At 35.1% G+C, this 24,580-nt stretch overlaps 1 protein-coding gene across 1 annotated transcript in view; it reads left to right on the top strand.

Annotated features, from left to right (window-relative positions):
• The window catches only part of SMCHD1 (structural maintenance of chromosomes flexible hinge domain containing 1), a 239,197-nt gene that overhangs the window by 188,661 nt on the left and 25,956 nt on the right, over window positions 1-24,580 (top strand). The window contains exons 34-44 of the mRNA XM_006867274.1: window positions 883-947; window positions 4,619-4,706; window positions 5,831-5,962; window positions 8,196-8,348; window positions 11,896-12,022; window positions 12,156-12,275; window positions 13,385-13,470; window positions 16,463-16,585; window positions 19,915-20,105; window positions 22,901-23,010; window positions 23,268-23,338. Coding sequence (XP_006867336.1) covers window positions 883-947; window positions 4,619-4,706; window positions 5,831-5,962; window positions 8,196-8,348; window positions 11,896-12,022; window positions 12,156-12,275; window positions 13,385-13,470; window positions 16,463-16,585; window positions 19,915-20,105; window positions 22,901-23,010; window positions 23,268-23,338 — 1,266 coding nt within the window. The remainder of the gene's footprint in view (window positions 1-882; window positions 948-4,618; window positions 4,707-5,830; window positions 5,963-8,195; window positions 8,349-11,895; window positions 12,023-12,155; window positions 12,276-13,384; window positions 13,471-16,462; window positions 16,586-19,914; window positions 20,106-22,900; window positions 23,011-23,267; window positions 23,339-24,580) is intronic.

Here is a 24,580-nt window from a genome sequence, read left to right as displayed (position 1 = left end):
GTGTTAGGTGACATCGAATCGATTCCAGTCCATAGCAACCCTATGCAAAACAGAACAAAACTGCCTGGTTTGTGCCATCCTCACAATTGTTATATTTGAGACCATTATTGCAGCCACTATGTCAGTCCATCTCATTGTGGGGGCTTTCTCTTTTTTGCTGACCCACTGCTTTCCAAATCATAATGTCTTTTTTCAGGGAGTGGTCCCTCCTGGTAACATGCCTAAAGTATGTAGAACTGCCCTATTGGATTACCTTGGCTGTGATCTTTAAGGGAGCACATCACTGGAACTTTTCTCCCATGAATTGAATGCCTACTGGGCTTATAAACCAACATTTCAGTTTGCAGCTAAGTGCTTTTAACCGTTATACTACCAGAACACCTTTTAAAGAAACCAGTTACTTAATTTGGACCATCAGTTAAATCAAGATACCTTTACCTGAAAACATGACTGTGTTAGAAATCCATTGTGTGCTTTTCAGATAATGGGATGTCTTTTCACCATTGTCTTTATTTTACTATTGTGTTTTTACATGTATGATAAAGAAACAAACATTCTCATAAATCGAGATGTGATCTGGATTCACATTCAGTTCATGTGTGTAAGTTTTCATCCTAAATATTATGTTACTGTAGGAGCTCTGGTAGTGTAGTGGTTACGAATCGGGCTGCGAACCTTAAGGTCAGCGGTTCGAAACTACCAGCCGCTCCGCGGGAGAAAGATGAGGCTTTCTACTCCCATAAGGATTTACGCCCTCGGAAACCCTGTACAGGGTCACTATGGGTCGGAACCGACTCGACGGCACTTAACAACAACAACAACAACAATTATGTTACTATGTTTGTAATTTCCCCTGTTCTTTCTCTCCTACTTCCTTTCTAGGCAGAAACATTTAGTTGTAATAAAAAAAAAGATAATGACAAGGAAGATGGCTGCTTCTATTTCAGGTATTTCTCAAATAGTTGCATATTTTATCCACATTTTATAGCAAAGTAATTCAACCTTGGTTTTTTGTGTGTGTGTTAGGGGGGAGAAGTTTTATTTTTTTGGAAACGATGTGTTTTTAAGTTTTATAAAATGATTTAGGGGAAGGTTATTGTCATGTTTGGATTAGATTTCAATGATACAAAGCAAAACTGTCAGAAAAAATAATTTCCTCAAGTTGTCATTGTTTTAAGTGCTATTGAATTGGTTCCAACTCGGCAACCCTGTATATGGTTTCCAAAGAGTTGCTGGTGAGCTTGAACTGCCAGCCTTGCGGTTCAAACCAACCTTGCAGCCCAGCACTTTAACCCGTAATACTATATATACAAAGGCTCAAGTTGTCCTGTTGTTGTTGTTAGGTGCCATTGAGTCAGTATTACTATATTGGTGTTTTTTATAATTCATGTCTGTAAATTAGGGAATGTGAAGTAAAAAGGAAAGTTCAACTAACATTTTTACTGTTTAATTGCGTGACTTTGAGCAATGTTGTTCCTTCATCTTGGACCTAAATTTTAAAATCTGAAAAATCGGTTTGAATTACTTCTAAGTTTTCTTTTATCTTTAAAATTATTTTAATCTTCTTCAATAGAGCAAAATGTTTATTGTATTAGTTGAGCGCTTTTTCAGACTATGATGCAGGGACCCCTTTTTATTTTTAAGATTATCAGTCTGTTAGAGACTGAAAATATTTGTAAAACAGAGATCTTCTGTCAAATTGTTAGATTGCAATGCCAAATTGCTATAAAAATTCCAACCACTGTGTAATTACCAGTAACAAAACATTCAGACCAGCACCTGTCCTGGGACCACCCTTTATATATCATTGCCTACAGTCTTTCAGATATAGCAGAGTTGTGTATCTAGCTGATGTTCTTATGTTGTTCTTATGTGCTGTCGAGTCAGTTCTGACTTATAGCTGATGTAAATACCCCTAAATGAGTCCTGGTATGGCACTGTAGAGTAAGCACTAGGACGAAAAGTCAATTTGAACTGCAAGGTTGGCAGTTCAAACCCACCAGTTGCTTCTTGAAAACCTTATATAGAGTTGCTATATAGCACCACACCAAGAGTCCCAGCAACAAAAAGAGTATTCTGGGACTCTTGGTGTGGTGCTATAGGATAAGCACTGGACTTTCAACCACGAGGTCAGCTCCTTGAAAATGCTACACAGGGTCGCTATGAGTCAAACTCAACTCAGTGGTACTTAGCAACAACAACAAAATACTGCTATACCTTTTTTTAAGTCATTAATTTAGTTTTCAGCATATAAAATGTATTGTTTAAAAATTGGACTGTTTAGTTGTAGCCTGAAATACTCACATTTTATTTTAATCTAATCTTGTTTTAACAATCCATGGCATCCATTTGAAGGAATCTTTAAGTTTATTTAAAAAAAATAATTGTGCATGCTTTGGAACTAGATAGAAATGGTGATTGCATATGAATATGAATGTAAAAAGTGCCACTGAACTATATGCTTTAAAATGGTTAATTTTTGGCATCTGAATTTTACCACATTGAGTGAAAAAAAATCACACACTCCCATAAACTTCATGTTCCCATTCCTGTCATAAATGTCTTTGTTGTGTATGTTAAACTTGTACTCAGTATTTTATCCGGGATTGCTTTCCATTTAAGTATTTCTTCTCTTACTTGTCTGCTGGTGATGAGTTATCTCATTATTTTTACCTGAAATATTTTTATACTACATGTATACTTAAAGGATATATTCGCTGGGTATACTATTCTAGATTGGCAGTTTCTTTCTTTAAGTAATTTGAAGTCATTTTTCACCATCCCAACATTTCTGTTGAACAGTTAAGTACTAATCTTATTGTGATTCTCTTGAAAAGTAATCATTTTACCCCCACCTTTGCGTTCTTTGAATTTTGTTTTCACCAGTCTCACTATGATATGCCTAGATATGAATTTATTTATATTTATACTGCTTTGTGTTCAGATGCTTTGATTTTATGGTCTTAATTCAATTTTGGAAAATTCTTAGCAATTTTGCCTTCCAAGTATTATGTCTGCCCCTTTCTTTTCCTCTACTTCTAGAGCACTCTTAATTCCATATAAATTAGTCTTTCTAGCAGTATGCTCTGTCTCCCTTCTCTATTCACTGTTCTTTTGTCTGTTTATTTTATATATTTGCTTCTGAACTATCTGAGTTCACTTAACTGTTCAGTGGCAACTAATTTGTTGTTTATTCCATCTTGTGAGATCGCAGTTTCTGTTTGGCATTTCAGTTCTAGAAATACGCTTTGGATTTTGTGTGTGTGTTTTTTATTTTGAGAATCCAGTTCTCTGCTAGAACTCTGTTTTGTCTTTTGTCACCTAACTAATAAGCAATTTGTTAAAATCTGTGTCTAGCGTTTCTTTGGAACTGTTTCAATATTCTTTTGCTTCTGTTGATTTTTGTTCTCATTCTCTTGCCTCTTCATGTAGCTAGTTACTTTTTTATTCCAAACATTTTATTTATGAATATTTACAGAAATTATTTGAGGTCTAGGATTATACCTTTCTTCAGAGGGTATACATTTGTATCTTCCATTTGCCTAATGGACTAAGCAATTTATGATCACCTCCGTCCAGATGTAGGAATTGAGATGCTCAAAGCCAACTTTTATTTCCCTTGGAAATACAACTGTCTGTTTTGGGTCCACCTGTTCCCATGGGACATGCTTCTAAGGAGTACTGCCGCCTTAAATGTGACGCTCACTTCCTTGGGCCTCCATCCTGTTTTGGATCCTGGTTGAGTTTTTTTAATGAATTTGTTACCTTTCAAATATCATGAAGCAAATATTTATTTAGTTGTCTTCATCAGGAAATAATAATATGCTATTTGGAAGCAGAAATCTTATTTAATTTTTACCGCAACTTTATGCAGAATTATCCTCTTGGAGAAACATGGCTTAGAGAAAGTTATTTTTCTTCAGGGTTACATAGTGCTGGGATTTCAATTCCAATATGTTCAAAACCAGTGTTCTTTTTATTAGTACATTATGTGAGATGTTTTGTTTTTTTAGACTATGAATGACATGCAAAAATGACGTTAGGGGTCATGAGCACATAATGATGAAAGATATTTTGTAGAACTTCATTCATATTTTCATTGTGGTTAAGTGTGACCAAAACAGACTAGTAGATGTAGCTCTTATTATGTACTGAGTTCTTCATTGATAATTACAGTATAGTAAGTGCCTTGTATATATAAAGTCAAATACTTAAAAATAGTACTTGGATGGAAACTGAAATAAGATAAAAAGATTAGCAGAATGTCCTATATATAATATTGAAGTATTGTCAGTTGAAAATATTTAATTTAGTGAAACAAAATTCACTTGACATACTTCAGAATTTTTTGTATTTACTATTTTCTCAATTTTATATTCCTATTTCAGTATTTGCCATTTCCAGGGCCTTTGTTCTAGATGTTTTCTGAGAGAATGTACAGGAATCTGGGATGAGTCTGACACCCAAATATTTGTTGACTGAATGAAGCTGGATATAGTAATAGTAATTCTCTTCTTCTTATGCATTTACGTTTTGTAGAGGAATATAAATGTTGATGCTTTGAATTCTTTCTTTCTTTAGTTACAAATTGTTAACAATCTTATCACTTTCCTTTTAGGGATAAGGTAATTCCTAACAAAGTGGGCACGTATTGTGTCCAGTTTGGTTTTACGATGGATAAAGCAAATATTCTCAACAGTGAACAGGTTTGCATATCCTCTTTATATACCAAAGTTAACTTTGCAAGTTTTATGAATATTTATAGAATAAAATGTTTTCTTTCAAAGTGAGTTGTTTATTGGCTGCAAATCATAAATAATGTAATTTTCAGGAAAATTAAAATGAAATATATTTAAATTATGTTAAGTAATTTGGCCTGTTTTTGAAGGTATAATTAGTCAGTATGTTGGAGTGTGTCACAGTAAGGTAGTGCATAAGAACCATAAGTGAAAAATTTTAAATAAACATTTCAGTTACTAAAATTTTGGGTGGTAAAGTTTCAGGCAGTTTTCGCTTAACATATAATTATTTGTTAATGTTGCTAAAATTTTGTCTTAGATGATTGTAAACATTGAAAAAGAAATCTGAGCAATCTAATCCTGTAGTTTTCAAATAATTAGATTGCTTTTAAAGGATTAATGGAAATAAATTTTAGAAGGTAGCATTTCATTTCATTTAATATGATGTTTTTGTTATTAAGTGCCTTCGGGTTCCAACTCATAACCATCCTGTATAGTGTTTCCAAGGAATGGCTGGGTTTGAAGCACTGGCCTTGCAGTTAACAGTCTAGTGCGTATCCTATAGCACCACACCAGGACTCATATAGTAGAAGCCATCTTTTTTTTTTTTCTTTTTCTGTTAAGAATATGTATATTTTATTTATAATAAAATGCCCTTACATTCATCTTTTGTTTTTTGGTTTGTTTGTTTTTTACATCTCATCATTAGTAATACGTATATATTAAAATATATCTGTAAGTGTATATGTAATATATCCAGTCCCAAAAGACAAAGATCAGATTAATAAAGATATAAAAGATAATAATGACTTTATAAAGATGTAAACCAAACCTAAGCCCATTGCAGAATAGAAATACTCATTAGGGTTTCCAAGACTCTAAATCTTTATGGGAGCAGACAGTCTCATCTTTCTCCTATGAAAGAAGTTAAAATGCAAAAATATTGAAAAAAAAATTGTTTTAATGAAGTATTTGATTCGTGTTATGAACAGACTTATGATGGAGTCGTCAGAACCTCATGCTAAGTTGGGAACTGTCTGTACTAATGTATCAGTATGTTGTTAATCAGAATGCTGCTTTTGTTTTGTAAGGTTATTGTTGATGTTCTTCCTAATCAACCTGTGAAGTTAGTTCCTGAAATCCAACCAGCAACACCAGCTGTTTCTAATGTTCGCTCAGTTTCCAGTAGGACCTTGGTCAAAGATTTGCGTCTCAGTATCACGGTATTGTTCATTTGCTTACAGCTCTATACAGGGTAATAAGAAAAATTATTATTTATAATTTTAGTTTGCAGTAGTTAGAGTTGTTAAGTGCTGTTGAGTTGGTTCCAACTCATAGTGAACTGAGGAATAGCTGGTGAGCTTGAACCACCGACCTTGCAGTTCAAACTGACCTTGCAGTTCAGCACATTAATCCACAGCACCACACCGGTACTCCAGTTATAGAGTTGTTGCTGTTGAGTGCTGTTGAGTAGGTTCTGACTCATAGTGACCCTGTATAGTGTTTCCAAAGGAGCTCTGCTAGCATAGTGGTTACGAATCGGGCTGTGAACCTCAGGGTCAGCAGTTTGAAACTACCAGCTGTTCCGCCGGAGAAAGATGAGGCTTTCAGCTCCCGTAAAGATTTACAGCCTCGGAAACCCTGTACAGGGTCGCTGTGAGTCGGAACCAACTCCACGGCACACAACAACAACAATAATGTTTCCAAGGAGCAACTGGTGAATTTGAACCACTGACCTTGCAATGCAAACCAACCTTGTGGTCTGGTGCATTATCCCACACGCCACACCAGGACTCCAGTTATACAGTAGTTCTTGATTATTCAGTTAAAGATTTGTAAGGTAAATTTGTGCAGATGAATTTAAACATTTCTAAAATTCAAAGTCTTTATGCTTGAATATGAGTATAAAATATATAACACTATACATAGATTGAGATGTACTAAGAACTGACTCAAAACAGAAATACATCATCAGCCTTTCCAAATATATACTCATACTCCCTTACTGTTTACTTTTGCTTCCCTTTTTAATGTATGTGGACTAATTTGACTTCTCAGTTTCCAATTAACTGAAGGGGGTAGAAAGAAGTTCATTAACTATTAATTTTATATAAGAGATCTGCTCTGATGACTGATCATAGTTAAGGAAGAAACTCAGAGCTCCTCAACACTGCTGATTACTTGGAAGATAAGCAACAATAGAATTGCTGAGAATATTAAGGAAAAACATGTAAACCATAGTACTGGGACTTCACCTTTGTGGAAAATTTGACTGATGGGATACGTTAACTCCTTTCATGCTTATTTTCCTGTTTCAGACACAAATTAGTTCTTCTCTTTTCACCAGACATCTTACTCTGGGGTAAAACAGAGTACCATAGATTTACTGAAGAATGCAGGATACTTCACACATATGGGTACTGTTGCATTTGAAATGTATGTAAATGCTTTTGAAGTTAAAAAATAACAAGGATTTGTATATGTTTTATGTCTGTTTGTATATTATCTTTTTGTAATTGTTTTTCGTATCAGTGAATGTTAAAAGCACATAGTAAGTAACTCGTGATACTGTAGTGAATAATGCTTATCAGGATGGATTATGAGGGTTGGAAATGCAAAGGTAGAAGTTTTGTAACAAGGAAGGGAGTGATTAATTCTCCAGGATAGGAGCAGAGGCCTATGGGACCATCAACGGAGAAGAGCCGAAAGCAGGACCCTACCCAGAGAAACGGAGATGCCTGAGATAGAGACAGAGATGATGACGTGGAGTGATGAAGCAACTGGGACTTTGGACCCAGAGAGGGAAAGGGACTGTGGGCGGAAAACTGGGGGGAGGAGGGGGAAGTGTAGGGGGCGGGTTTCTGGGTTATACCCTTTGGGTGGTTGATGATGCATGGAGGGGATTGGAACCATGGCAATGAGATGTTATACGATGGAATGAATGCAAAACTAAAGTTCTCCCATGTAAACTATCATATAATTCACAATTGTTGTTGTTGTTGTTATGTGCCATCGAGTCGGTTCCGACCCATAGCGACCCTGTATAGGGTTTCCGAGGGTGTAAATCTTTGCAGGAGTAGAAAGCCTCATCTTTCTCCCGCGGAGCAGCTGGTAGTTTCAAACCGCTGACCTTAAAGTTCGCAGCCCGATTCGTAACCACTACGCTATAATTCACAATAAAACATTTAAAATAATAATAATAATAAAAAGCACATAGTAAGATGAAATTTTTAAATGAGCGTTCTTTGTAATTAAGAAACTAAGAATCATTATATTGGATAAAAGTCTTGAGTTTTCTTGTAATTTTTGAGACTACTTCCTGCCTGTAGAATGTTTAGTCTTACAGCTGAATTCTGTGCTTGGATTAAGAAGGATCAGGATAATCTAATGTTTAGGGTTTACATAGTCTCTGGGTCTTAATCTTCTAATTAGTTGTTTCCCCTTGTTTACTTTAAGGATGAATACAGCAATCATACTGGACTTGATATGGTTGGCACAGTAATAGCTACTATTAAAGGTTCCAATGAGGAAGATACTGATGTACCCCTCTTTATTGGAAAAGTTAAAACACTTGAATTTCCCTTTGTGAATGGTTCGGCTAATATCACGGTAAATTTATACCTTTTGGTAGATAAAATTTCTTTAACTCACCATATTTTGAGATATTCTTTGTTGTGTATAGTTATGAAATGATATAATTATAGCACTAAATTGGAAGGTCAGCTTAAATGTATTGATTTGTTCTTAGCTTTTGCAAATTAAGCCTATGTTTATAATCACCATTAACTAGGTCCCCCTTTTCTCTATTGGTAGTAAGCAGCTTTCTTTCATTCTAGTACTGCATGATGTTCAATAACAATATGATACTTAATGTTTCATTGAAAATCTTCCATTTGGTGGATGGAAACAGTAAGGTTTAGTTCAGGTAAAACATTAACATGCCTAGATACATTTATTAAATCTATTTGTCTTTGTTATTCTTTTTTTTTCTCACTCTTTCAATGGAAATAGTTTCATGAGAATAAAAAAGTAAAATAAAAAACTTAAAAAAATAATCACCATAATGCTGCCCTTTTGAAATGATTCCCAACTTAGTCCATAACCTTCCATACTTTTCACTACACGTGCATACCTTGTGTGTATATGATTTATATGTACACTACGTGTGTAAAATTTCATTAATACTAATATAACTGTACTATTTTTTAAATACCTTGTTTAAAATCTCTTAAGTATATTTCTTTGTATATAAATACAAGACAGTGTCATTGTATTAATGGCCACAATTTATTTGATCACACTTCTCGGTGAAACTTTAGTTTCTTTGCAAAGTTTGTTTTAAGAAATTGCTAGAAGTAGAATCGATTGGACTCATGGTATGCACTTATTAGTAAGCTTTGATTATTGCCATCTTTCATCTTTTGACCTTAAAGTAGTTGTCACTTTCCACTTACATTCACACTTGTTTTATTTTTCTTTTAATTGTAAAGTGAAATTTTCTTGTAGTATAAAAAAATTAGCTAGTGATGGTGGGGGCAGTAAGTGCAGGGGAGAGATATTTAATATGAAAAATGGGTTTCTCTTAGAAGAATTTACCTGACCCACATTATGTATTTATTTCCTTGCCCCATAGGCATTTCAAACTGCTTACCCTGCTGTATACATTTATGAGGTTTAAGACAGTAACTTACGTTATTCCCTAGAGCTATATATAGACTTTGGAGTCCTAGTGTGGCTCTGTAGGATCAACTCTGGACTGCTAGCCATAAGGTTGGTAGTTCAAACCCACAAGCCACTCTTTGGAATCCCCATATCAGAGTCGATGTGAGTGAGAACTTACTCGATGGCACTTCACAACAACATGTATAGACTCTAAGCTCACATGTTATGCATTTTAATTACCTCTAACCACTTGTTAAGTGCCACTTAGTTGGTTCTGACTCCTAGTGACCCCGTATAGGGTTTCCAAGGCATTAAATCTTCTCTGGAGCAGAAAGTCTCACCTTTTCCCCATGGAACAACTGGCAGGCTCTAACTGTGGACCTTGTGGTTCGCAGTCCAGTGCTTATCATGTGGAGCCACCGTGCTCCTTCCTTTAACCGCTAGAGGTCCCTAATACCACACTGAATAACCCTAAATTCCCAGATCCCACTTGATGCTTGGCCTGTGTATTGTTGCGGGGCTCTGGAATTTGATTTTTAACATGAATTTAAATAATTGTTTACATTAGGGAAATTTAGGAAAACAGTGGCCCAGAATACAACTAATGTTCACAAGGATTAAAAACTATAAACCTGTTGGGTTAGGTAAGCCCTCCTTAAGGAAGACACAAGGAAAAGACTATTTAAACTATATTAAAAATTAAAGCTTTATGTACCATAAAGTTATCTTAAACAGAATTGAAAGAATAGTGGCATTATGTTACTGAATGATGACATGTGCAAGATTTGTTACATGATTCTGTCGTAAAATAAGAAGGCACTTTTTAAAAGGTAATAAACTGAAGAGAAATATTACAGTATATGTAATAGAGAATTAATATATTGATCCTATTCTTCAAACCATGTAAACAATATACTGCTAGTCAATAATTGTTATTGTTATGTGCCAACAAGTCAGTTCCGACTCCCAGTGACCCAGTATAGGGTTTCCAGGGAGCAACTGCTGGTGAGTTCGAACTGCCAACCTTGTGTATCAAACTGATCTTACAGTCCAGTGTGTTATCCTGTAGCGCCCCATCAGGACTCCTCTAGTCAATGAGAAATAGGCAATAAATAGAAAACTAAGTACAAAGGCAAATAAATAAGTGTGGCCTTAATATGAATTATAGAAATGCTAGTTTCAATAATAATTTACTGTTTTTTACTTCATCTCTTTAGAGAAAAATATGTGATTTATATTAAGTGTTAGCGGGCATCAAGGGAATAGGGTATTTTCATACACTGCTGATGAGAGGATAAATTGATAAGCTTCTGGAGGGAAACTTGATACTACTTATTAAAATAAAGTTTTAGCTAGTCATTATAGTTCTCATTATCCATCACTGAAATCACATATACAAGGATGTATTTCAAGGAGTTTCCTTTGCTGTATTGGAAATGACTGTTTAAAAAATACTTAACCTAAATGTTCTTCACTCAATGAGTGGATATTATTGTGTAAAGCATATATTTTTCAAATTGTTATCTGTGTATCCACATGGATTGATGAAGAAATCAAACTGAGTATTTAAAAGAAAGTTGCTAAAGTATGAAGGATATTTTATTTTTTTAAATTAAAATATATTTTTCATGTGTTTTCATTCAGCTAAATATATTAAAATCATTTCTAGAGACTAAATAGAATTAAGGACTGTTAAATGGAAGTTCTGAATCTGTTTTCATTGGAAAAAGCTGTTAGCTGTAACTTAAAATTTTACTATTTTACAGTGTCCTGCCAATTGTGAATATTTTAATTTTACTTTTCTATTTATATGTTGTATTCTTGTAGTCTAAACAACAGACTAGCTAAGATCTATTTTCAGTAGAACTGGGAATAAAATAATTTGGGATATAAATATTTATATTTGCATCATTTACTAGTTATATGTAATGATCGTAGACTAGCATATATCTAAAAGCTTTTTGTGTGTTAATGAAGAAAATAACAATTCTTTAAAAACAAATTTTCAGTGTCTTTCAGGACCTCTTGCTCTGCCACCAGGGACTGATGGGTCTATTTCCATGGCAACCACTGTAACTTAAACGCAGCAGTGGGCTTTGGGCATTTCTTTGTGATTAGTTTTATAACTTACACAACATCAGCTATTTCATACTGCTTCAACCTAAAGGTTGGGAATCAAGTACATAAAAGTGGCCAATAATATTTCTGGTTCCAAGGAAAAGATACTTTTTCTTGTAATTTTCCTTTGTTTATCATTTGTGTACAAGCTGTTAATTGATAAAATCATTTGGCTTTCTAAACAACAACAGGTAAAAAAAAAGTTTTATGTGTTGGATAGTGATGTAGATGTTTTATTGAGTATTTAATGTATCTTAAGAGTCAGTGACTTGCCTTTAAAACTTAGAATTTATTTGAAAGTAGAGCACAGTGATATTTGTAATATTTGTCTGTTGGAAAATATCTTTTTAAATCTAGGGTTTTCTTATTTGTACAGAGCCTGGTGCTGGCAGAAAACAGTCCTGGAAAGGATAGCACTGAGTATCTTATTGTATTTGAGCCTCAGCTACCAGCTTTATCAAGAACATTAGCACCATATATCCTACCATTTATGTTTTATGATGGTAAGTTTTTAGACAAATAGATTGTTTTGCTTTCTGTCAACATGGTGTTTTTATCTGATCAGATTATGTTAAGTTTTGGAAAAGTCGGAATTTAAAAATTGTAAGCAAATTATGTGACTTTTTTAAATTTTAGATGTTAAGAAGCAACAACAAATGGCAGCACTTACAAAAGAGAAGGACCAATTATCTAAGTCTATTATTATGTATAGAAGTTTATTTGAAGCCAGCAAACAGCTTCTTGATGAAATGAAATGTAAGTCATTTTGTATTCAAAAGCAGAACACTTCAGAAAGGTAGTAGTGATAGGATTTATTATTTGTTATTTGATCACTTATTCCTTTGTTTAAAATTTTTATTTTGCTTTACCTAAAAATTTTGAGGTTTTCTGTTAGTTAAAAATCTGGATCTGTGGATTACTTAAGTTTTGAAAGGTTTTCAGCACAGCAATAATAATATTTACATGTTGCTCACGATAAAGCATCTGAATGAAAATATCACTGTGAGGGTGTGATGTGTAACTGAACTTTATTTTAGGTCATAGATATGCATTTTAGTTAAAATGTATGCAGCATTTCTTACCATGGAGCTGTCTGGGTCAGCATCCACTGATAATTAAGGATGTAACTTATTCTTGAGTCAGTACATAGAATGCTTTACTGCAGTTTTAAAAAATGTTTATGTACAGTTAACACAAAGCATTTGATTAGTTGTGTTGTATAATCTCTTCATTTGTCATTTTAATTTATTTGTGTTAATTGCATGGCTAAGATTTTAGTCATTTAACCAATATATATATAAAGTGTTCACTTTTGTATATCCCTTCAAATTCAAGAACAGTTAGAGTAGTAAAAGATGAAGAATATCATTTTAGTAACACTAAAATTTGTTTTTACGAAATGCTGTTCGCTTCTGAGATTAAGTTTAAATGTAATTATATATATATAATTGTATACGTTAAGATTAAATGACTTGTCAAGATCACTCAGATTGTAATACAATAACATAATATCCCCCTTGGCTGTGTGCCATGGAGTCTACGCCGACTCATGGCGACCCTGTACAGGGTTCCGAGGCTGTAAATCTTTACGGGAATAGAATGCCTCATCTTTCTCCCATGGAACAACTGGTAGTTTCGAACTGCTGACCTTGCGGTTTGCAGCCCGATCTGTAACCACTACACTACCAGAGCTCCTTAATACCCCCCTTAGCCAATTATATTTTGCTTCTCATTTTTATGAATGAGACTTGAGTGTAATTTTAGATTTTTAGTTTAATTTTGAAACTGCTCAGTTGTTTAAAGAATTAAAACAGAAGGGATTAAAAATTAAATATTTGCCAACAGAAATGTTTTTTGTGTTTTAGGTCAAGTTGAAGAAGCAAAATTAAAAGAGGCTCAGCTTCGGAATGAACTTAAAACACATAGCATTGACATTCCTACAACGCAACAGGTACAATTTTTTTTTAAGTATACATTAAAAAAATTTTCCTTATAAAAAATTGTAAATATTTTTTTCCAATTTGTATTTCACTAGGAACTAAGAACCCTGTTGGGTTGGGTACAAAGGCATGTGTTAGTTATAATCCAGTCAACTAGCTAGATAGTCAGAAGGGCTAAGAAAAGGTTTGGTTCTTTCTGAAAAACTGCAACTTGTATTTTTAATTAATTAATGCAGTTAACAATACTCCAGCTTAAATACTACATTGAAGAGAGTGCAAAAGTAACAACATGGTGGCAAAGAAAATAAGGGAATGGAATAAAAAGTAATATAGATTTTTCTTTAACTTACCTTTTTTTTTTTTTTTAAATGTTTTATTGTGAATTATGTGATAGTTTACATTGGAGAACATTAGCTTCACATTCATCCTATCGTATATCGTTTCATTGCCATAGTTACAATCCCCTCTATGCATCATCAACCAACCAAAGGGTATAACCTGCAAGTCTGCCCCCAGTCGTTAGTACACAGCCCCTCTCCCTCTCTGGGTCTGGAGTCCCCAGCTGCTCCATCTCTCCACATCATCGTCTCTGCCTCCATCTCTGACATCATTGCTTCTCTGGGTAGGGTCCCATACTTCACTCTTCTGCCTTGATGGTCCCAGGGACCTCTGCTTCTAGACTGAAAAGTCAATCACTGCCCTCCTTTTGATACAAAACGTCTACCTTTACATTTCCAACCCTCACAGTCAGTCCTGATAACTATTATTCACTATTGTACCAAAAGAGACCTGTCCCCATCTCCTTTCATCAGCCTCGCCCAGACAGATTGGCTACTACTCAGTGGAGATTCTACCTTCCTCTACGCCCTCTGGATCTAGGCTCCGTTTTGAAAGCTGATAAGCCAGTCACTTCTTGGCTTTGTAGCCCTCACATTTTGGGTAGCCAATGTCCAGGTTGCCCATTACTTTTGTTGTTGTTGTTTTCAGGGCCTGCTCTTGGGCTAAGTATCTGTCGGCCATTTGGGTTTTTTGTTTTGTTTTGTTTTTTTTCATTTAAGGTTTTTATTGTGGATTGAGTGAAAGTTTACAGGGCATATCATCAGTTTTACATTCATCAAATCTTACACCTTGTTCCATTACATTGATTATAATCCCCCCATGTACCATCAGTTAACAGTGTTTCTCTCTATCCACTTTAGCTTTTTAAAAAACACACAAACGAAAAAACCACTCAGGCATATATAACAGTTTACATCTCCAAAAGGCACATTCTTCGAGTAAGCTCCTGGCCACTAGCTCGGAGTCCTTCTCTTCTTAGTCCATGAATCTAGAGTCCTCAGCCGCTCCCCCTCTCCATGCCCCCATCTCTGCCTCTATCTCTGGCGCTGCTGCTTCTCTGGATAAGGCCCCGCATTCTACTTGTGCGTTCCTCTCTCGATGGTCCTAGGGTCCTCTGTTTCTGGACTGTAAGATGAACCACTCCCCTTTTTTTGTTACAAAACTTCTATCATTACAATTGTGACAGTCACGATTAGTCATGATTTAACAGTTACTCACTATTGAATCTTAGGAATTTTATCCCCATCTCTTTTCACCAGACCCATCTAGACAAGATGACAGCTATTCAGTGGGGCCTCTTTCTTTCCCCCCCCATACTCTTATACTAAACTCCCTCTTGAAACCTCGTAAGCCAGTCACTTCGTGCCTTTATTGCCCCCCCCCCCCCTCATTTTAGGTAGCCAGTGTCTAAGTTGCCCATCCCTGTCTACCCTGTGCACAGAGCGGATAGCATTGATACTTGATGTAAAGACTCTTTCCCTCTCTGTTGGTATTTAAAGTAACTACCACTCTGAGTATAGGTCAGGTTCATCATGAAGATGTATCTTCTGTCACTGTAGCTGTTCTGCTTGTCCTTTCTAGTGGGAATGTCTCACTTCATAAGGTTGTGGATGGGACTCAGGATTCCACCTAAGGTCCTATCCTATACTCTGTAAAGGTTTTGCATGAGGCCTTTTTCACTGGGCAAGTTGTAGAGCCCTGTTTAGGTATTCCAATCAGCTATACGCTGAAGGCGGGCTTACAAGTTTTCTCTAATCATGTTTCCCAACATTTCCCTTCTATCCCACTCAAGTTTCTATTTTATAATAGTAGGCCAGAGAAACTAATATTCATAAGGCAGTCAAGGATTTTAGTGTTATTTACCCTCTTCAAGCTATACTGAGATCCCTGTATCCCAGAGCCCTGTTGTTCCAAGGTTGAGTATGCATCACTATTTATCTCTGTCCCACTAGGCCATGCAAATCTGTCTCAATGTTCCCCTATCTATCTTGTTCTTCTACCTCCTCCCCCCTTCTTGTATTGCCCTCCCCAACACCCAAAATAAACCCTCTACCCCCACCCCAACCCCATTGTGGTTACCTTATATTCCATTAGTTCTTCCCTCCATTTAAGATAGTGTATTTTATCCAGTAATCTACCTGACCTTCCCACCACCTGGATCTCTGTTCTTCTCTGTTTATCTTCTTTCACTTTGTAATTGTTTTGACCTCCCAGATCCTCTATTCTTATGATTTTATTCTGTTCTTGACTCTTTCATTTGTCGACTGAGTTCAGGTTGCTATGTACGTCATTCTGTAGTTGTGTTTTTAACATATATAACTTTGATTCAAAGAAAATTCAGTAAGGTGAATAGCAATAATGTTTTTAAATGATGTCTACATATTAGCAGTCGTGGTGTGGTACTGTGGATTAATGCACTGGACTGCAAAGTCGATTTGAAATGCAAGGTGAGTCGTTCAGGCTCCCCAGCCGCTCCTTGGAAACCCTACACAGGGTCGCTCTGGGTCAGAACTGACTCAACAGTACTAAACAACAACAACACATAAAATTACCTTTATTCTTGAGTTTTCCAAATCATTAATTTTCCTCAACTGTAATTATGGTCTACCTGGTACAAGAGTAACCAGCCTTATAATTAATTTTTCTTTTCTTTATAACTTCCAGATGACACATATTGAAGCACTTTTGAAAAATAAGATAACAGAACAGGAAGAGCTGAAGAAAAAACCTAGACGATCATGTACGCTTCCAAACTATACCAAAGGCAGTACAGATGTTTTGGGAAAGGTTCGTGTTTATGTCTTTTAAGAGACATTCCATTTTATTATTTTGTTTTGTTATGTAAATTCTGTATTATTTACAAATGACGTTATAATATAGTGTCATTTTGACTAAAACTGAAATGCATCATTAGTTCTGTAATTCTTACTATCATTGAGGGCTGTGGCAGAAGCTATGTTGTTATGAGTTAATCCAGTGCTTGTCCTGTTGTATAGCTTTGTAAGTAGCCAGCAACTTTAGAGATATCTCACCTTAAATGAGACAACAGAAGAGAGAAAGATCAGAATCTTTCTGAATTGTAAGTCTAATGTTGTTAGGAAATTCTGGGCTACTCTAAAACTTAAGATCAATAAGGAAAACTCTGTTTCTAAGGAGGGAAAAAGTGCCATTCTTTCTTCTCTTCTTTGGCTTTGCCTTTTGTCAAATGAGTTGTTTGTTTATTGAGTTTTATCATGTTATTCAATGATAGCCATTTGGTTTTATATTTTTCTAGGTCAGAATATCTATTTCCAACTATTAGTAAATTAATCAGAGTTTAGGTCTTTCTACATCCTCTGTCATCTACTGTTTTCTGACACCTTCAATTTTTAATGGTGTTAAGATTTCTGTTATGTGTACATGTGCTTAAATTGTTACACTTTTCCATTTAATATGCTACTCGGTTTTCTGGTTTTAGCCCATTTAAAGTTGAGGAAGTTGAAACAGATTCAGAGATGAAATGATCTGTTCAAGATTACACAGCTAGCAAGCAGCTGAGCTAGGATTCAGCGTTAGCAGCTCTTACTCTTGAGTCTGTGGTCGTTATCACTGTGCCTTATTGTGTATGTACAGCAGCATACCTCATAGATACTACAGCTTTGGTTCTAGCCACCACAATATTTGGTTTCCAGTGTGTATAACTTATTTTTCTCTGTGTGTGTAATGTGTTCCTCAGTATATTGATGGGTCATATATCCTTAGCCATTCTCCTATTTGCCTCTTGACGGGTGCATTTAATCCATTCATATTCTGTGTGTAGTTATCAATAGGTAAGATTTCACTGCTGTCAGGTTTTTGTATTTTTTGTCTTGGTGCATATAAAAGTTACATTTACACTATAGTGTAGTCTATAAGTATGCAATAAATAGCATTATGAAAAAGTTTATAGATTAAGAACTCAAGTTCACAGAATTTAAATAATAGCATTAGTAAGAAATTGAGCTTAGTTACAAATGAGGGTCTCTTGGATTCCAAAGTTCATGTTAGTTTCTTTATATACTGCTCTCTGACTTTATAAGGGGCACCACACAAACTAGGTGTCAGTGGTTATTCTAAAGTTACAGAGATATGTATGACCAAAACCATGTACCACTAATCTCAAATCTGCAAATTGAAAAATTAAGAATGAAAAACAGTACATTGGAACATGTGATGCTAGTATATGATGTCTTATATTATTCATCAAAAAGTTTCTAGAAAGAAGCAGTCCTATGATTCAAAACATGTAGATTTTTTGATAGCCTGATTTTAGATACTAACACCACATTTCAGTGGTTCATTTAATATAAAATTCTTGCTCAGGGTATAAGATTTTTATCAGAATATAAAATAAATATTAGCAGAGAAATATGTTTTAATAAACATTTTATATATATATATATATATCCTGTCTAAATATTTCTAACTTTAAAATCTAGGGAAATCTCATTTTATATAGTTTTTCCTCTGCCCCTTCAGAAATATAAGCCTCCTTTACCTGGTAAAGGAATACTTTTCTTCTTCCAAGTTGTTTTCAATCTTTCTGACTTATTGTTCTAAAAATTCTTTGTGACATTTATCTTACAATTATACTAACCTTGGACTATAGTGAATGTTGACTATGATGTCCCCCCCAACATTTACAGTATATTTAGTTTTAACACCAATTCACTTGGATGCTTTAGTTATTTCTTCCTCAATTTCAAATATCTTCAAATCTCCCTTTTTTTTAATTCCCAAATAATGACAAATTAGTAACGTCTATGGAAATGGCTCGAGTATACACAGTAAAGCTGGAAATGTACTCAAAGAAGTAGAATATTTAGTATGCAAGTAAAAAAGAATGAGTTCATATTTCAGGGTTAGACTTTTGAAAAAACAAACAATATTATATAAACTTGTATCACCTGAAAATTTAAGATATAGATGTAAAGTTAAGGAGTCAGTTAGAGCTTTCAGGCCTGTCTTCACCGGTTATGAGATTAAGGTGCCTATGGACAACTATAGAACGGGTACCTGTCATAGTACATGCAAAATGACCCCTTTTGCTTTACTTGTGCTAATCATTCCTACTCAGCTATAACATCGTTCTTACTTTATTTACATGTTTGCATATCTGTTTTCTTATCTTTTTTCCACTAACTTCTAGAGAATTGGAATACAGGTATAGAAATTATGATGGTTTCTAATAGTGACACATGACATTCTCCTTGCTGGGGATGGTTTTTGCTACCAGATCAGGTAAGAGTAAGGGTAGATATGACAATGCCAAGAAAATTGAATGAGGTTTTGAAATTGGCCACAGTATTCCAGCGTTGGTGAAACTTTGACCAGGAATGCCTACGACTGAAGGCAGTTATTCCTAAATAAAAAAAAGTGTGATGTATCATAAGCTCCAAAGATATGACCTTGTAAGCAGAAAAAAAAAAAAGATTCTTTGTAATATTTATATTTGTTATTTTTTTAAGAAATATTGTGATTGTTGTTGTTAGGTGCCATCAAGTTGGTACTGTCCCAGTATTAAGGTATTGGAATAAAATACCTGCTCAGAATGCTATGGAACTATATGTTTAATTGAGTCTTTAAACAACAATGATTATTTTGTATGCGTATTATTTAATGTGTTTTATGAGTATTTTATCAGTTTGTCACATCCCAAATTAGAGAATTAAAATGTGAAAAAAATGTGCATCTTTAACTGTTGTTTAAGTACCGTTGAGTTGATTTTTACTCACAGTGACCCTGTATATAGAGTTTCCCAGAGAGTGGCTGGTGAGTTTGAACTGCTGACGTTGAGGTTCAAACCAACTTTGAGGTTGATTTGGTGTAAAAAATTCCACATAGTTTTATTTGCTTATTTGCAAATTTACTAGAATGTAATCTGTGAAATAAGTTTTCCAAAATTTGAAGAGAGATTTATTGCTGTTTAATATATACTCAAGTCTGTAAATTTTTATAATTTTGAGAATTTTTCCCTTTTTTAGCTAAGTGCTTTAGAAAGTGTTTTTGCTGTTGCAGACTTGATCTTTTAAAATATTTAATGTCAAGTTTTTATATATTTATTTCAAACAGTTTTAATTTTTTTTAATGGGTTGTAGATTGCACACCTAGCGCAAATTGAAGATGATAGAGCAGCAATGGTGATTTCCTGGCATTTGGCAAGTGACATGGACTGCGTGGTCACCCTGACCACTGATGCTGCACGTCGCATCTATGATGAAACCCAAGGTCGTCAGCAGGTTTTGCCCCTTGATTCTATTTATAAGAAGACTCTTCCAGATTGGAAAAGGTTAGAAAAACATTAAAGTAATGATTTTCCTGAATTCTGTTTTCTATTTTTTATTAAAAATGCTTTCTCTTAAAAAATGTATCCAAAGCAATCTGAGAAGTGACTCAGATTACCTATATTATTTTTGTCTTCATCATAAATGAGCATACTTCACTAATGTGAATATTACAGTGCATTTGCTCTTATGTGCTGCCCATGCTGTTTGCAAATTAAAAGTATACCAGATATATACACACACAAAATCAAATCTAATCTCTGACCTTAGTAGTCCTAATGCTAATATTAGCATTACATTATATACTAATGATATAATGATATGGACATGACACAATACATTTAGCTCATTTATATTAGTTGGGTCCTTAATATGTCTCTTTGCTAAGATTTAGAGGAATGCAAGGTACGTGTTAATTTTGTACTTAAGAAGCGTAACATGAAAAGGAAATATTACTTGAACATAATTATAAACAACTAGAATCAAGTTAAAATAAATTCAGTTCCTAAGAGATAATGAAAGAAATGCTGTCGGAACTCTGGGGAGGGAATGATAATAAATTTAAGTCAATGAAGGTAGGTAAGATAAAGGAAAACTTCATGGTAGACACAAATGTTGATTTGAAATGTTCAGAGAAGGGATTAAAGACATTCCAGGTAAAGAAAGCCTTATGAGAAGAATCATATAGGTGGTAAAACATGTTGGAGAATAGGATATAACTTTGTCAGAAGCATATAGGAGGTTTGTGAATTAGGAAAAATAAGTTGACAATTTGGAAGAGCTTTGAATGTCAAACATGACAGCAAGTCAGTCAGTTGGCATAAATATAGTTCATTAACAAAAGTGTTCACCCTAGTTTGATGAGTAATGTCTAGAGTTTTAAAAGCTTGTGAGCAGCCGTCTGAGATCCAACTATTGATCTGTACTCATCTGGAGCAAAAGAGAAAAAAGGAAACCAATAATTGAAAAAAGAAACTAGTTCACGAGACTAATAGCCACCGTGAACACCTGCCTCTTCTAGCATGAGACCAGAGAAGCTTGATGGTGCCTGAATACCACTACCAATCATTCTGACACAATAGAAGACCACAGGTAGAATGGGAGAAATACAGAGACGAGTTAATCCCTGAGGCAATCATCCTAAGATACCCTTTAGACTTGGAACTGAAGCCACTCCCAGAACCACCTTTCAGCCATACAATGTTGTTGTTGTTAAGTGCCATTGAGTTGGTTCTGACTCATAGTGACCCTGTATAGGGTTTTCAAGGAGCAGCTGACGAGTTTGAACCACCCACCTTGCAGTTAAAGCCCACCTTTCGGTCTAGTGCATTATCCTGCAGTGCCATACCAGGATTGATTTATAAAATAAACAGTACCACCCATCAGTAATGTATTCCCTTAAGCAATCAAGTGTATGAGGCCAAAACAGTCAACATCTACCTAAAAGCAAAGCTAAGAAGAGTCAGAGAAACTAGATTATTGGAAACAGAACAAACAAAATGGAAATAAGCACAAATATACCAAATTTTGTGTAGCTTTTAGGAGGATCAGGAACTTCCAGTTAGGAATCCCTGGATTATAATGAAATCATATTGTTTTTAGGGTGAAACTAGTTGTTCTTCCTAGACACTAGTTATCCTCTCTCTCCTGGGTATTCTCTTACTGGGATATAATTGATTAGCTCCTAGAGTCCCCCAGCACTCCTACTTTCATTTATTCAGATCCACAGTTGGTGCTCAGGAAAGTAGAAGTCAAGAAATCAAATGATTTATTACATTGGGAAAATCTGCTGTGAAAGACCTTTTTAAAGTGTTGAAGGGCAAAGGTGTCATGTAGAAAACTAAGGTGTACCTGATGCAGGCCATGATATTATCAGTTGCTTCATATGCATGTGAAAATTGTACAGTAAATAAGGAAGACTGAAAGATGGTGTTAGTGAACAATATTGAAAGTACAATGGTCTGACAGAAGAACAAAGAAATCTATCGTGGAAGAAGTACAGCCAGAATGCTCCTTAGAAGCAAGGATAGTGAGACTTTTGTCTCATACATTTTGTAAATATTATCAAGAGGGATGAGTTCCTGGGAAAGGACATCATGGTATAGTGGAGGGTCAGCAAAAAAAAAAAAAAAAAAAAGACTCCCAACAAGATGGATTAACACAGTTGCTGCAGCAGTGGTCTTAAACATGACAATTGTGAGGATGGTGCAGGACGAGGCAGTGTTTCCTTTTGTTGTGCATAGGTTCACTGAGTCAGAGCTGACTCAATGGCACCTAACAGTACACTACATGGAAGGGAAAACTGGCACCTCAGTCAGTCCCTATCCCTTAAGTTCCATTGTTTTCTGTGAACTTCAGTGGCAGATTCTGTGTGCTGGGTAGGAGGCGGAGAGGAAGAGGGAGCCTGGATACCTTCCTCAAATGTGTCTCAGATTTTAACCTTGCCCTTCCTTATTCATTGTAGAGCCATAGTCTACATATTATAAAAATTTGACATCCCCATTTGAAGTCAGCTTTAAGGACTACTTTCTTTCTCAGACTAAACTACAGTCTATTGCTTATATCAATTATGCAAACTAATTGAACATAGTAGTACAGATCAAAACCAAGCAAATATTTTTATTTACCGTGTTTTGTTTTGTATTTCTAAGCTGATGATATAAGAGTGTCGCTTATGGTGGATGTGGAATTGATTATATGATCAAAATGATATATAGTCACATGTTTTTCATATTATATTTTACATTTCACAAATTACATCTGTTTTGTTTAATATTTTTAAAATATTCTTAACTTTCAGGCCTCTACCTCATTTACGAAATGGAAAATTTTATTTTAAACCCACTGGAGATCCAATTTTTGCCCGAGACTTGTTGACATTTCCAGATAATGTAGAACATTGTGAAACAGGTAAAGGATATTACAGTGTACAGATGTTGCATTCGTGTTCTGCTCTGTCAAATACTGACTCTGAAAACTATGATTTTATTTAGTTTATAAGTGATAGTTTTATTAATATTTAATTTCTATTCAGTATTTTTTCCTGTTAGAGGAAAGTGTTATATAAAATTAAAAGTGTTCTTTTAAAGGAAGATTTATAGTGTTATATTTTAATATCGCCAAAGAAAATGTCTTAATTTAAGAAATGTATTTATTGACTTTTTTAGTATTTGGTATGCTGTTAGGAGACACCATTATTTTGGATAATTTGGATGCTGCCAATCATTATAGAAAAGAGGTATGTATGTGAATTCTCTTTTAGCTTGTAACTTTCATTCTAATGTATGTTCTTTTAATATATGTTGCTGTTAAGTGCCATCCATCGAGTTGTGACCCTATATAGGGTTTCTAAGACGTGCTGGTGAATTTGAATAACTGACATTGCCTTTAGCAATCCAGTGCTTATTCTACAGTACCACACTAGAACTATAGAAATCATTCTATTTGATGATACCTGTACAACTTTGAGGAGTCCTGGTGTGGCGCTGTGGGTTACTGCACCAGACTGCAAAGCCGTTTGAACTGCCGGGTTGGCGGTTCAAGCTCACCAGTCGCTCTTTGGAAATCCTATACAGGGTCGCTATGGGCCGGAACCGACTTGATGGCACTTAACAATAACAACATACAAATTTGATGATTCATAATACTAGGATCTCTGGTGTGGCACTGCAGGATAAAGTACTAGACCACAAATTTGGTTTGAACCTCAGGGTCAGAGGTTCAAACTCATCAGCCACTCCTCAGGAACCCTACATAGGGTCACTATGAGTCAGAACTAACCCCACAGCACTTAACAATAACAACATACAAATTAATAAGTAGCTTTGTCAAGACCAGTTTAAATGCCTACAAATCAATAAAACAACATAAAATTGGATAAAATATATGAATGAATGAGTGATACAAATTAAAATGAGAGGTATTTTGGAGGGAAATTATCAGTAGAAGTATAAATTAGTCTAGACTTTGGAAGGCAGTTTGGTAATATTAATGTTAATGGCATTATTAATTATCTGTTGCTACAATCATTGTTGCTGTTGTTAAGTGCCATCTGACTCAGCAACCCTGAATAGGATTTCTGAGGAGTGACTGATGAGTGTGAACTGCTGACCTCGTGGTTAGCAGTCCAGTGCTAATTCTACAGCGCCACATCAGTACTCCTTACTACATATTAAACATTCTAAATGTTAGTGACTTTAAATGACAGCAACTAATTCTTTCTCACAATTCTGGTTTAGTTAATTGTGCTGAGATAGTAAAAGCTTCAAAATGCCTCCTCCCGCACATAAGGTAGTTTGCCATCTTGGAAATTCAGTTGAAGCTGGCCAACAAACTCAGCCCGCTGCCGAGGCCCAGACCCAACTAAGGCCCAAAAAAGTTGCTCTGAGTTAAGCAATAAGGAGAGTGAAAAGGGAAGACCACATCCTGATCACATCTTCCTGGAGGCAATCAGAAAACATAAAAAATTACCAAAACACAT

This window comes from Chrysochloris asiatica, unplaced genomic scaffold (genome assembly GCF_000296735.1).
Source record: "Chrysochloris asiatica unplaced genomic scaffold, ChrAsi1.0 scaffold00103, whole genome shotgun sequence".
In the NCBI taxonomy this organism is placed as follows: Eukaryota; Metazoa; Chordata; class Mammalia; order Afrosoricida; family Chrysochloridae; genus Chrysochloris; species Chrysochloris asiatica.
This window is presented reverse-complemented; position numbering and strand designations above follow the sequence as displayed.